Consider the following 12,711-nt stretch of genomic DNA (forward strand, 5'->3'; position numbering starts at 1 on the left):
CCCCTTTCTAGCCTCCACATGGGCAAAATATAAACAGGGAACTCTCTCAGTGTATTAAATCCTTGCATGGGTTCACAGTCCATACACTGGACTAGTGGCAGGACTTTGCATAGGAAATACAGAGATTAAGAAATGACAATACAGATGCAGGCCCAGAATTTTAGTGCAAATGTTTTCCTACCTGGCAAAAGGGGTATGGGCGTGGGTGTATTCAAAGACACAAGTTTTCAAGGCACAGTAATTAAGTAAATAATAAATTAGAGGGGGAGGAAGGATTAGAGAGAAATTGGTAAAGGGCCACAAAAAATGTTTATATTGTGTACTGATAAAATAAAAATAGAATAAGTAAATAAATAAATTAGAAAGTTGGCCAGAGTTACTATCACTTAATATCAATAACAATATAGATCATACCACTGAGTATTTTTTAAAATTTCTGGTAATCAGCTTAAATTAAATAGGAAGAAAATGGAAATAAGCCAAATATTTATTTCTCCCAGAGAAAGCATACCCTTTCCTCTTTTTAAACTTTAAAAAAACAAAGAGATTGAACTGAACCATTGAATTCTATCAAATGTTTCTGTAGCCACACAAACACACTGCTTGATTAACAAATCACACAATACATTCAATATATCAACTCATACAATTTTTGCAGAAAGTCTCATTTCCAGCTCTTCAGTTGAGATACTTACACAGTTTCACGTTGAAGCACATCCATGCACACAATGAGTGCATCCAGGACTCAGCTAGTTAAGGGCAGAGATATCACCAAACAGTCCCTTAATCCAACGAACATGTAACTTTTTTCCCAGTGAGGTCCACAGTGCTAGAATTTGTGGGCAACTAGACTACGTGATGACTTAAAAGTAGTTGCCCAAGTGCCCTTCTTCCAAAGCTTATTTCACTAACATATACTCACATTTGCTGTATATCAAAGTATACATCTTGACACATACAACTAAGAAAAAGAAAATAAACAAAGATAATCTAACACATTTCATTAATTTAATCAAAAATTACAGTACCACTTAAAAGCATCATCTAGGACCACTTTTGGTGATCACCATCCACACTTTTAATATGAAGTGAGCCAAAATGTAACATTTGCAAGTCACTCCCAACACAGCAGCACCTCCCAGTGATCAGGGGTGGCATGATTAACTGCTTAGAAAAATAAGAGTAACCCCTTAAAATTTGGGTACCTGTGGAAGATATCAGAAATCTCACAGTTTGAATACCAATCTGATTTTTGGCACAAAAATATCCTCCATCCAGAAAAGAACGGAGAATGCTGATGCTATATTCTTCTAAAAATATCTTTTCTCTACCTCCAAACACTTCTAACCAGCACCACCACCAAACCCTCTACACACAGTCAATACACACATATATTCCGTGGTATCTTCCCCTTCCTAGGCCTCCCAACCTTTCAATATCACTAATGCAGAGGAGTAAGTGATTGGAGGGCCCAATTTGATTAATTTCACATTAAATTCTAACACAGATCACCCCTCTCTCTTCAAAGCAAAATATACCCATATAGTCAGAGCTGGGACTCTAAGAGAGCCTCACCAAACTGGATTATGATTCCCCAGGTTAAACGAAATTTTTTAGGAGTCTTCTGTGGCTGAAAAAGGATACAGTCAGCTTGTTGAGAAGCTGGTTGGATTTTGCTTTCAATGTCTTCCAGCAAATCAAAATCTGGTAGCATCAGGTGTCTGTGCACTGTAATGTTCTGATACTGATCCTCCTGAGCAAGGGCATTCTTAGTGCTGTCTGTACCAAACAGGACTAAAGCAATCTCATCCTTGCTCTCAGCAAACACCTAGAGAAGAATGTCAGAAGGCTGAAAACTACATTAGAACAACCTAGAAGCAATAAAATACCTACCTAAAAGTAAAATACCTAGGCAAGACAGCCATGCCTTTCTATGGCAGATCTCTGGAGCACAGAATACTGGGCTGGAAGATATATGGGATTTATGAACAATGACAATTCCTAGGTTCTAAGCAGACTTTTCCATTAACTAAAAGTCCCACCCGTCATTTCAGCACAAGTTGGGGTGAGGGAATGGGAGAGTGGCAACCACTCTTGATGACTTCCAGCCAAATCAGACTCTAATTCTCAATGAAAACTAATCATGAATAATTTGAAAAGATTTTAGTATGTCTTTCTAGAATGTCTATCCAAGGTTTAAACTTTCCAGAGATTAAAAACAACTTGCAGGTTCATATCCTATATCCCACCAACTTCACTGACAGGTATATAGACCCTAGAGTAATTCTTGCACATGTATGCAAGGAGACAATAGACAGGACAGTTTACACTTCAGCACTGTTTATAATAGAGCAAAAACGGGAAGCATATTATTCTGTTAAGGCCAGGAGGGGTTGGGGCGAATGTTATGGCCAATGTCCGACGGGTAAAAGAAATTTGCCCATGAGAACCGGGTGATAGGAAAGGGAAAAAAGTTTATTTCTGGCAGCCAGGGCTACACAGGCCAATCGAGAAGCGCAGGCCAATCGAGAAGCGCAGCCCCGAGTTGAAACCTCTCGCAGCTTTTATTTTTAGCTAGGCGGGAATTTTTCACACCTGACACAATCTAGCCAATGCAAGCAAGCTGGCAATACATAAGCTAATTTTGTGGGTAGCCCTGTAATCCCTCCCCACCCTGGATTCCCCATAGGGACTTTCCAGGCTAAAATGGCAGAGCCGGCTAAAATGGCAGAGCCGCCTAAAATGGCGTTGGCCATGCTACTCTGTTTATTCCCCCATTTATTTTAGCAAGCGATTTGTACAGAAGCAGAATGCATATGTTAAGGTCAGGAGGGGTTGGGGCGTCCCTTAACATTTCCTTAAAAGGAGAATATAAAAATACATTGCAGAATATCTATACAATGGAATATTATTATATTCCAGTAAAAATGAATAAAATTGTGCAACATTTATTGATATCAATCAATCTCAAAAACATAAGGTTGAGAAAAAAAATAAGTTGCAGAATTACATGTACCATATAAAACCATTAACATATACTTTTGACAACTTCATACAATACTAAATACTATTTATGAATACATATTTAAGTCCAAGAGTATGAAATATGTATGGTTATAAATACCAAAATTCTGAAGAAAGGGGGAGAAGAGGGAAGAAAAAGGTTGGGAAGGGACTTTAAGTTTATTTGTAATACTTTATTTTTTAAGAAAGAAAAGGAAATCGAACAAATACAGTAAACATTAAGATTATATAGCACAAGACAATGGGAAAACAGGTTTACATTATGTTATTTTCTGTATTTGCCTTATGTAACATTTCATAATAAAATGTAAAAACAAAAAATAGTACCTGACACAAAATGCAGTCTCATCCTCACCTAATTATTAACATAAGCCTTTTATAGTGATGGGGAAGAGCCCTGTGTAGGGAGAGAATGGTAGCCCATCATCCTTCATTTGTTTGGTCTGTTCAATTGCCCAGTCTGTACACAACTCCAGCTATAAACCCCAGATGTATATGAACAAAAGGCCCCTGCTACTAGGGTTCAAACATGTCTAGCATACTAGCTGAGAAGGAATCCGGATCCTGGACAAAAATTTATCTTAAGGTAATGTGATCTTGCTCCACAAAAGAAGCCCCTCAGTCATGGGAGAGGAGGAAATATTTTGAGTGCAGTATGGGACTGGCACCAGGTTTTGTCTCCCAACCTTCCAGATTGACTCAGACTCTCATGGAAGAGACAGAGCCAAAAATAAAAACTAAAGCACTGTTTCTCTTTAAAAAACAAAACCAAAAACAAAAAACTGTGGAGTATGCATAAAGCAAATGTACTTCATAGGGCCTGGTTTTCCAAAGCCTTGCAGTTTCAAATATTGACCTTGCAAAGGACAGGAAATTTTCCCCAGGCTATAGTCTCCTTTGTAAGATAAAGAATTGTAATACAGCAAGGTTGCTGGCTCAAAGACAGACGGGTTACTGATTGATATGTAAAGAAACTGGGAAATTGCTGTAAGAAGAGAATGTTTGCTAAGATCAAGCTTTTGTTGGTGGATCAACTTAACTTCTTGAAAATTGCATTATGGAATGTCACCTTGCCTGTCTTACTAAATGTTACCAGCTTCTACTGTAAAACTTGTTAAACTATACTTAGCAAAAACCCCACCTATGCTCTCTTTCTGTAACTTCCTGGTCTGAAGAATAAATGAGGGAAGAGAACCCTAATTCATGGTTAATTTCCCAAATGGAAGGAATGCCTCTATCTTGAGGGTTCTGGGAGATTAACCCCTTTTCGGGACTTCTCACTGCTCAGAAGAGATGGGCTTTGAGTAATCTTTGGTGGTTCCATCACCCAGTGGAAAAGTGGTGACAAATCCATGGGAGGCAAAGCAACAAAAAATCAATACTATTTTGGGGTACAGCAGTACCACCTGAAAACTACCAACACAACTATAACCAAGAAAGGGGCTACTTTCTCTTTTGACACTTCAAGGACTCTAGGTCATCAGAATTGGTGAAAATCTAGGATGGCAGGTGGGAAATAGTAGTACCAAGTAAAAGTGGCAACACCCAGAAGAAACAGCAGAGGTGTCCAGGAGGAGTGGCAATAGCCAGTGAATGAAGTAGGACTTCATGGACTGGGCAAAGTGGAAGTCATACCACGTAGAAGGGGCAGACATAATAATAAAAGCTAACATTTTTACCGTGTTTTCAATATGCCAAGTACTGTTCTAAACACCAGACCTACATCAATTCTTTTATTCCTCAAAGCAACCCTATGTCAGTGGTATTATTATTTTTCTCATTTTACACATGGGAAACTGAGACACTATGGTAGACAGTCTCTAAGATGACCACCGTCCACTCCCTCTCTCCCTGTACTAGCAGTTACTCCTTTTAAAAAGAGGGGGAGTCTAATTCCCCTCCCTTGAACGTGAGTTGGCCTTAGTAACTTGCTTCACCAATAGAAAACAACAGAAATGGCTTTTTGGGATCCCCCACACAGGCAGGGACTCTGGTCTCTTAGAATACTCACTTTTGGGATACTCCTTTTTAGAACCAGCTGCTACATTATGAGAATCCCGAGCTACATGGAGGAACCATATGTAGGGGTTCTGATGGACAACCCCAACTGAACTCACAGCTGCCAAAAGGCATCATCTTCCAACCATGTAAGTAAGCCACCTTGGACATCTGGCCCAATTGGTACTTCAGATGACTCCAGCCCCAGCCACCATCAGAGTGTAATTGCATAAGAGGACTTAAGAGAGAATCATCCAACTGAGCCCACCCAGTCATCCCACAGAACCATGAACAATGATTAAAAAATAAAAAATATCATTTAAGACACTAAGTTTTGGGATTGTTTGTTACACAGCAAAAGATAACTGGAATAGGCACAAAGAAGTTGAAGAACTTGCCCAGGATCACAAGGTCAATAAATGAAATGGCAGAGCAAGGATTCAAACCCAGTCCATCTGGCTCTAGAGATTGTGCTTTTACAAATTACTTTATACTATCTCTTATTTCTTTTTTATGTTTTTTTTTTCCCTTTTTGTCTTTTTTCGTGTCCGGCAACGGATCGCAACCCTCAGTGTCGCGCCCGTACCGGACCGGGACCGGCAACGGGATCGCAACCCTCGGTGTTGCTCCCACGCCTCGCTCAGCCAGTGAGCAGGAACCGGTCTGTATGTGGGATCCGAACCCTCGGCGGGAGCGCCTGCCACGCTTCCCAAGCGGCGCACTGTAGCAGTGCGCCACCGGGCTGGCCCCATACTATCTCTTATTTCTGATAAAAATTTTAACATCCAGTCAAGGGATCAATATGAGGGAAGAAAAAAATGCCAGGCTTTACTTGTAGGTGGATTTGCATGTGAATATATGTAAGAAAACTCCCCAGACTCCCCCAAAAGACTGAGGCTGGACAATATAAGGAGGTTGGTGTACTGCATTAGGACATGGAGGAAAGAGCAGTTATAACGTGGGTTACAAGCTCAAGGTCAATTTGAAACTTACCTGTCGCTGAACAAACACGGTCATCACCTTCTTTGCTTGTTCAAATGGAGATTCCTCGCCAGGAAAGGAGTTACTCATGGCAAAACCCACATCCATACACAGCACAACAGCTGCCTAGAAACAAAGTCGCAAAGAGTGTTTGAGAAAATAACAGTCATAAGAAAAAAATTCTGAGATACGCCCCTTGCTTATTGCACTCAGAGAACCTATACTGGTATTTAGGCATGATAAAGGGAGGGGAGGTGTTCTACATAGAGAGAGTATGTAAGACGTAAATTTTCACTATGGAGAACCCTTACATAGTTTTGATACTTTTAAAAGATAGAAAGTATCTGCCATGAGAAGAGCATTCTCCAGGTAGCTACCACTCCTTTGGCTTGAACAACAGAATAAATTCATGGTAAGCAGATCTGAAGTCAACCCGCAGGCTAGTAGCATTACGTCCAGCCCAGTTGAGCCCAATGTACATCAAACAAATAGCAGCTGATCTGCAGAACTATAAGCCTGAGAATGGATGCTTTTGTTGTCAGTCACTGACTTGAGGTCTAGTTTAAATATTACAAAGCGTTTTGTGGTAATACGTGACTGCTATAATCTATATAAGCTAAGATGGTGCACTCTAACAATTTGAATCAGTTTGTAAACTGGGGATCCAAAATGAAGACAGACACTAAATCTATTCTAGTAGAACACAAGACATATAACAATTAACGCCAGCACAATGTTCCGTGACAGAGGTGCGCAGTGGGCACTAAGAGAGACACAGGAGGAGCATCTACCCTATCAAAGACTGATGGAAGGGATGGAGGAGGGGTAAGAAGGCAGAAAAGGCTTCCTGAATATGATCCTTGGGTAAGTCTTAAGGAATGAGTAGGAGTCAATCATGTGAACAAGGAAGTTACAGATAAAGGAAACCATATAAGCAAAGATCCAAATCATTAGATAGCAATCATGTATCCAGAGGACAAGGAAACAACGGAAACATAAACTAAAAGGGATACATGTAAAGTTCTATGCTTGGCATCCAAATACTTGAATACAAGTTGAAGGAGGCCTGAACCAATAGCAACTCACAATTTGTGGGTAGGTTATAAAATAGCCAATATGACATGGCTAGGGTACTATATTCCCCACACCTGTCTCATTCCATCCCCACAAATATTTTAGGTTGTATTAACAGTGTATTCAAGATAGGAAAAGATGGGTCTTATGGTGTAAAAAGACTAGATTAACAGTCTGGAGACCTGGGATCTAGTCCCATCTCTACTACAATTTAGCTCTTGCTACAATTTAAGTCCTTGGGAATGTCACTTAAACTCACTATTAATTCAAGGAGGCAGGAAACTGTTGGACAAGATGAGGTTTAAGGTCCTTTCCAGAGTTAACATTCCTTGACTCTGACTGATAGTCTCACCTGTGCTTTGTCCTGATTAGACAAACTGTGAGCACTTGTGGGCATCACATCTTATGAAGATTAATTACAACTGAACATGAAGTGAGGTTAGGGAAGGATCTGGAGAATATGTGACATAAAGAACATTGAAAAAAACTGGATATTTGAGCCAATGAGAGGATTAAAGAGAACATGATAGTCCCCCCAATTCCACCCAAATATTTGACAGCTGTGTTATAAAAGGATATGTCGGAAGAAGAGAGAATCAACAGACGGAAGTTACAAGGAGATTGCTTTGACTACATACAAGGGAATAAAAAATAACACTCAGAAGTGATCAGTAAAGGAACTTCCATTTTCTGAACCAGTGATCTCCTGACCCTAGAAGTGGTTGAAAAACCTGGATGAGCTCCTATAGGGGAAGTTACAGATGATTTCTAAATTTAGTTATATCTCAGGCAACACATGAAAAGACTATTTTTCCTTAGTTTACAAAGAATTGAACATAATGCACTAATATTAAAAGATCTCTGAAGTAAAGATAGCTGATTTGGAAAAAAGGTGGTGTAGGGAAAGTGAAGGAAAATGGTCATGGCCCCTCAAATGTTGAAAATCTTGCTGAGCATTTGATGTAAATATGCACGTGCGTCCAGGTGTTCTTTGGCTATTGTCTAATGTAATTGCATATGTACACCCAGGTGTCCTGGGTTATGGACTTAAGTATAAAGGATGAGTGGCTCTAATCCACAGTGCCCCCTGCCCCCAGGATGCAGCCAGGGAGGCTGCTATTGCTGCTGGAGGCTGTTGCTGCCAGTGCTCCCCCCCCCCGGGGATTCCCAGAGAGGCCACCACCACCACTGCTGCTGCTACTGCTGAGGACTGAGCTCCTGTCGTCTGCCAGTGGCTCCTGGGATTTTTCCCAATTACCTAGTGTGGACCTGCATGTGAGGGGTCTGGTGACCCAATGTGTACAACAGGTTTGAATGGTCTGAGCCCTAGCCCTGACAATATGACTGCCTAACCATACAACTGGTGTAGTCACTTAGCCATTGCCCTAATCCAACAGGAGGTAACAAACTATCTTTATCAGAGGATATAAATTTTATTGCTCTCAAAAATCTAAAAAAATTTAAGTCACAAAATATGCTGCTATGTTTATTTAATACATGTTCACACAAGCTACTTTTAAACCAGAAAACTCTAGAGGACTAAAGGTCTTTTGCTAAGAATCAAGTATACAGAAAATGGCATCAAATCATTTCAGAATATGGAAAGCAGAAGAATGGTCTATATAATACTTCAAGTTCCTTTCTGGCAGCAGTAAGAAAATCAGGAAAGAGAAACTGGGCAACTTAACAACTCTTCATTTCTATACTGATGCAATACAGGCTGTTAGGATTTTACTTCAAGGCCATCTGCCACAAAGCTCCTCCACTAGAGCTACAGTTTTCAGCAGCTGAAAGAGGAGGAACAAAGGAGGTGACCAACATCATTATGAGTTCATAATCTTTTTAATTAACATTTCCCAATGGGGAATTGAGGAGACTAGGGATCAGTTGCTCAAATTCCTACCTTGTTTATCTGTACTTATTGAATGGATGGATGGATGACTCAATCAATCCCTGAAACCTCCCTCTAGTGACCCTTCAGAGACAACTGCCACTTTCCTCCTATATTGAAAAAGATCCAATTTAAAGTTCACTGTTATTTGTTGTTAATCTGGAACACCAAGGGTCATAGATTCCTAACAACACAGAGATTCTCCAGGGCGCTGAAACCAGACAGCCTGGGTTCAAATCCGATTTCCACCATTTATGGACTGGATGATAATGGGCTAATCACCTCAGTTTTCTATGTCTCAGTTTTCCCACTTGCAAACTGGGGATAATAGTTTTCACTTCACGGTGTTGTTGTGAAGATTAAATGAGATAGGAATGAAACGTTTAGATCCATGCCTCACAAAGAGTAAGCTTTCAATAAACGGGAAATATACAGATAATATGACACATTACATTTCAAGTTATATTATTCACAGATATTCCCTCTCTGAAGTTTACACCAAGCCTGTGGGATAGGTGCTTATCATGGCTAACTTCCGTTCTCATATGGATTTTAAGAACTCAGGCTCAGAAGTAACAGGAGGTGAAGTAGAAGTAACAGGAGGTGAAGTTAGGGGGTGGCGTGGGATTCAGGGGTAGAAAGGGGAGGAGAATGAAGAGTGAGGTGGGATAAGGAGGGGCTGAGAGAGGGAGAATGGGGATGGGAGGGGTAGGTAGTGGAAGGGGTAGAGAGTGAGCGAGACTCAAACTCAGGCCTTCGGACTCGGAAGCCACAGCTTTTCTCTTAGCGCATCCCTCGGTCCCGGCCTTCTCATCCAGCCCACCACCATGATCTCCTTCCAATTCCGCCCCACTCCTTAGCCCCCACGCGATCCCACGATTCCTGCTTCCGAACCACCCTCTCCGGATCCCCAGCATGGTTAAGGTCCCAGCCCACGAAGTCCAGGCCCACGGTTTTCTCTACCTTATTCCCGGACCGCGCCATTTTGCCGGTGCGCAGGTTCCTGGATCGCCTTTTCCAGACGGAAACTCTCAGCGCCGCAACTCAGTTCCGGCGGACCCGCCGACCGACAGCGCTAAGAAGAGCCGCTTCCGGCCGCCGAGCCCGGAAGGGGCGGGGAGATCGCGCCTCGCAGCTCTGGGCATGCGCAGATGCATTCCTTTTCGCCCAGGTGAGCGAGCCGTTGGCGTTGTGGTCTTTCAGCTGCTAAGACTCTAGTAGTGTGTTAATACTAATCACTTCTCTGAAGGATTCACTGACCTTTTCTCTTATTGAGAGTAACACCCACAGCGTTTTGTGGCAGAGCTCTGGAGGTAGATTTCCTTCATTTCAAAATGAATTCGGAAAGCCACTTCTCTAAAAGTTTCTTCATAGATGTGATGACCTTAGAACCAACTTCTGAAGGGAAGGGTAGTTTTCCAGGCAAACGAAAGTAAAAAGGGCATTGTGCTCTGAAGAGGAAATGGGATGTACACACGCCTGGAGGCATAAAACTGCATCTGTTTACGCTGTCCAGATGGTTTGGAGTGGCTCCAGCTTGGAAGGGAGGAGACGACGTTTATTTAGAAGACAAGTCTAGGGAAATATACTGGAAATAGCAGCTGTCAATCACTCTACTTGACACAAGGAAACTGTCCAGCCTGCAGTCCCTGCCCCTTTTGAGGGATGTAGGCCCAAGCTGAACCTTGCACAGAAACGGCTGTTTTTATTTTTTTATTGTTTTGGGGGGGCCTTTTTTTTGGTGGCTGGCCAGTACAGTGATCGAATTCTGGATCTTGGTGTTATCAGCACCACGCTCTAACCATCCGAGCTAACCGGCCAACTCCAGGAACAGCTGTTTTCTATACTAAGTGACCCACAAGATGACAGGTGATTGGACAAAGGATCCAGCAATTTGCAAACTGTCTGCAAACCTCTGCCCAAGCTGGGAAAATAAAGTCCAATCGGATTCTCTCCTCTTGAAAATTGGACCTGGGAAAAGTAAGACCTGAAACTGAAAAGATGTGGAGAATCCGTGAAGAAGGAGGATCCTCGAGGGAGCCAAAGTTACCAATATGTTGAAGCCAAGAAAGTCAGACATTTTCAGACTGTGCTCATAGAGCCCAGGAGTTTCTTCAAGCTTTTGTTCAAACTCAAGAGGTTCTTTTAAATCTAAAATATTTTTAATATGACTGGTAAATAGACTTACCGAGACTTACAACGGTGAAGGAAATTTGCATGCTTTGTGTCCATGATTTTATCCTGTGTATAGTCTCTATTTCTTTCTTTCTCGTTTTTTCTCTCTTTTCTCTCCCCCTCCTTCCTCCCTTCCTCCCTCTCTCCACTCCATCCTCAACCTCCTCTTCCACCTTCTTCCTCCTGCCCCTATTTCCTCCAATACAGGTCTGTTTCCTGGGAAAAATAAAAGATATTCTAGTAGCTATGCTTGCTTGCATCTCAGCTGTCTTCACAAAAGTCTTTAGAACCATCCATTTCCAGGCAGCTAGGCAGCTGTTATATTGAGAATGGATATGGACTTTAAGCATTGCTTCCCACTGGCAAAAGTCCTCCATTAATCAAGGGTGAAGGGGTAAACTTTATTAATGTGACAGTGTATATGGCTACTCCCTTCCTCCTGTGCAAAAGGACTCTGGCTTTGTTGGTTCCATTTCTATCTGTCATTGCAAGGTCCTTTGGGATTTGTATGACACGGAATTGGGTGTAAAGGGGAAGATAAGAGGTTGATAAGCTATGGCTAGTGGTGGTGATGGTGTGCGTGTTGGAGGCCGGGGTGTTGGACAGAGAGATGTATGGGATCCACTGTGGCATATAAAGGAAATGGATGGGATAAGAAAAGGGGAATAACAGACCATTATTTCAGTGGCCTCCAGGAGCCATGCTTTCCAGCATTCACACTCTAATGTAGTCTCTTCCCCTTGAATCTGGACTGGCTTTATGACCTGCTTTAACCAGGAAAATGTGGCAGACATCACACCAGGGCTAAAGACTTCAGAATGCCTGGTGGATTTGGCTTTTGCACTCTGGTCAACCCAAGACACCATGTCTGAAGACCAACTACCATGAGACTTGCTAGGCTGTGAAAGCCCAAAAGAGCCACATGTAAAGGCACTGTTATAGACTTAATGTGTGTCTCCAAAATTCATATGTTGAAATCCTAATGTTTAATGTAACAGTATTTGGAGATGAGGCCTTTGGGAGGTAATTAGGTTTAGATGAAGTCATCAGAGTGGGGCCCTTATTACAGAATTAGTGCCTTTATAGGAAGAGACACTAGAGAGTTTGTGTTTTCTCTTTCTCACCCCCTCTGTGTGTGTGTGTGTGTGCTCACACAAAGAAGAGTTCATGTGAGCACACAGAAGATGATTGTCTGCAACCCAAGAGGAGAGCCCTCACCAGAAACCAACCCTACTGGTACCATGATCTTGGATTCCAGTCTCTAGAGTTGCGAGAAAATGCATTTCTGTTGTTTAAGCCAGCCAGTCTGTGGTATTTTGTTATGCGGCCCAAGCAGACTAATAAAAGCACTGAGCACCAGGGGTACACCTAGATGGCAGCTGGCACCTACTTGACAGCTGTGGGGATGCTGATCAGACCTTCTTCCATCCTCACGGCCTTCACAAGTTTGTTGGAGGTAATTACAATCTTTCCCTGCACAGATTGCTTAACCAAAGCAGAACAAGGAAAGGAATGCTACTTTCATGTAAGATTTCCTACACCAACAGATTTTTTTTCTTTGGCATAGC

General features: G+C 41.9%; 1 protein-coding gene across 1 annotated transcript in view; it reads right to left on the minus strand.

The window, feature by feature from the left end:
• The window catches only part of XRCC5 (X-ray repair complementing defective repair in Chinese hamster cells 5 (double-strand-break rejoining)), an 85,977-nt gene extending 75,968 nt beyond the window's left edge, over positions 1–10,009 (minus strand). Inside the window, exons 1-4 of the mRNA XM_008574354.1 lie at positions 9,932–10,009; positions 6,016–6,129; positions 1,645–1,828; positions 696–744 (exon numbers count right to left, since the gene is read on the minus strand). Coding sequence (XP_008572576.1) covers positions 696–744; positions 1,645–1,828; positions 6,016–6,129; positions 9,932–9,952 — 368 coding nt within the window. The 5' untranslated portion in view covers positions 9,953–10,009. The remainder of the gene's footprint in view (positions 1–695; positions 745–1,644; positions 1,829–6,015; positions 6,130–9,931) is intronic.
• Positions 10,010–12,711: the final 2,702 nt, after the last annotated feature.

This window comes from Galeopterus variegatus, unplaced genomic scaffold (assembly GCF_000696425.1).
Source record: "Galeopterus variegatus unplaced genomic scaffold, G_variegatus-3.0.2 Scaffold1036, whole genome shotgun sequence".
Lineage (NCBI taxonomy): Eukaryota > Metazoa > Chordata > Mammalia > Dermoptera > Cynocephalidae > Galeopterus > Galeopterus variegatus.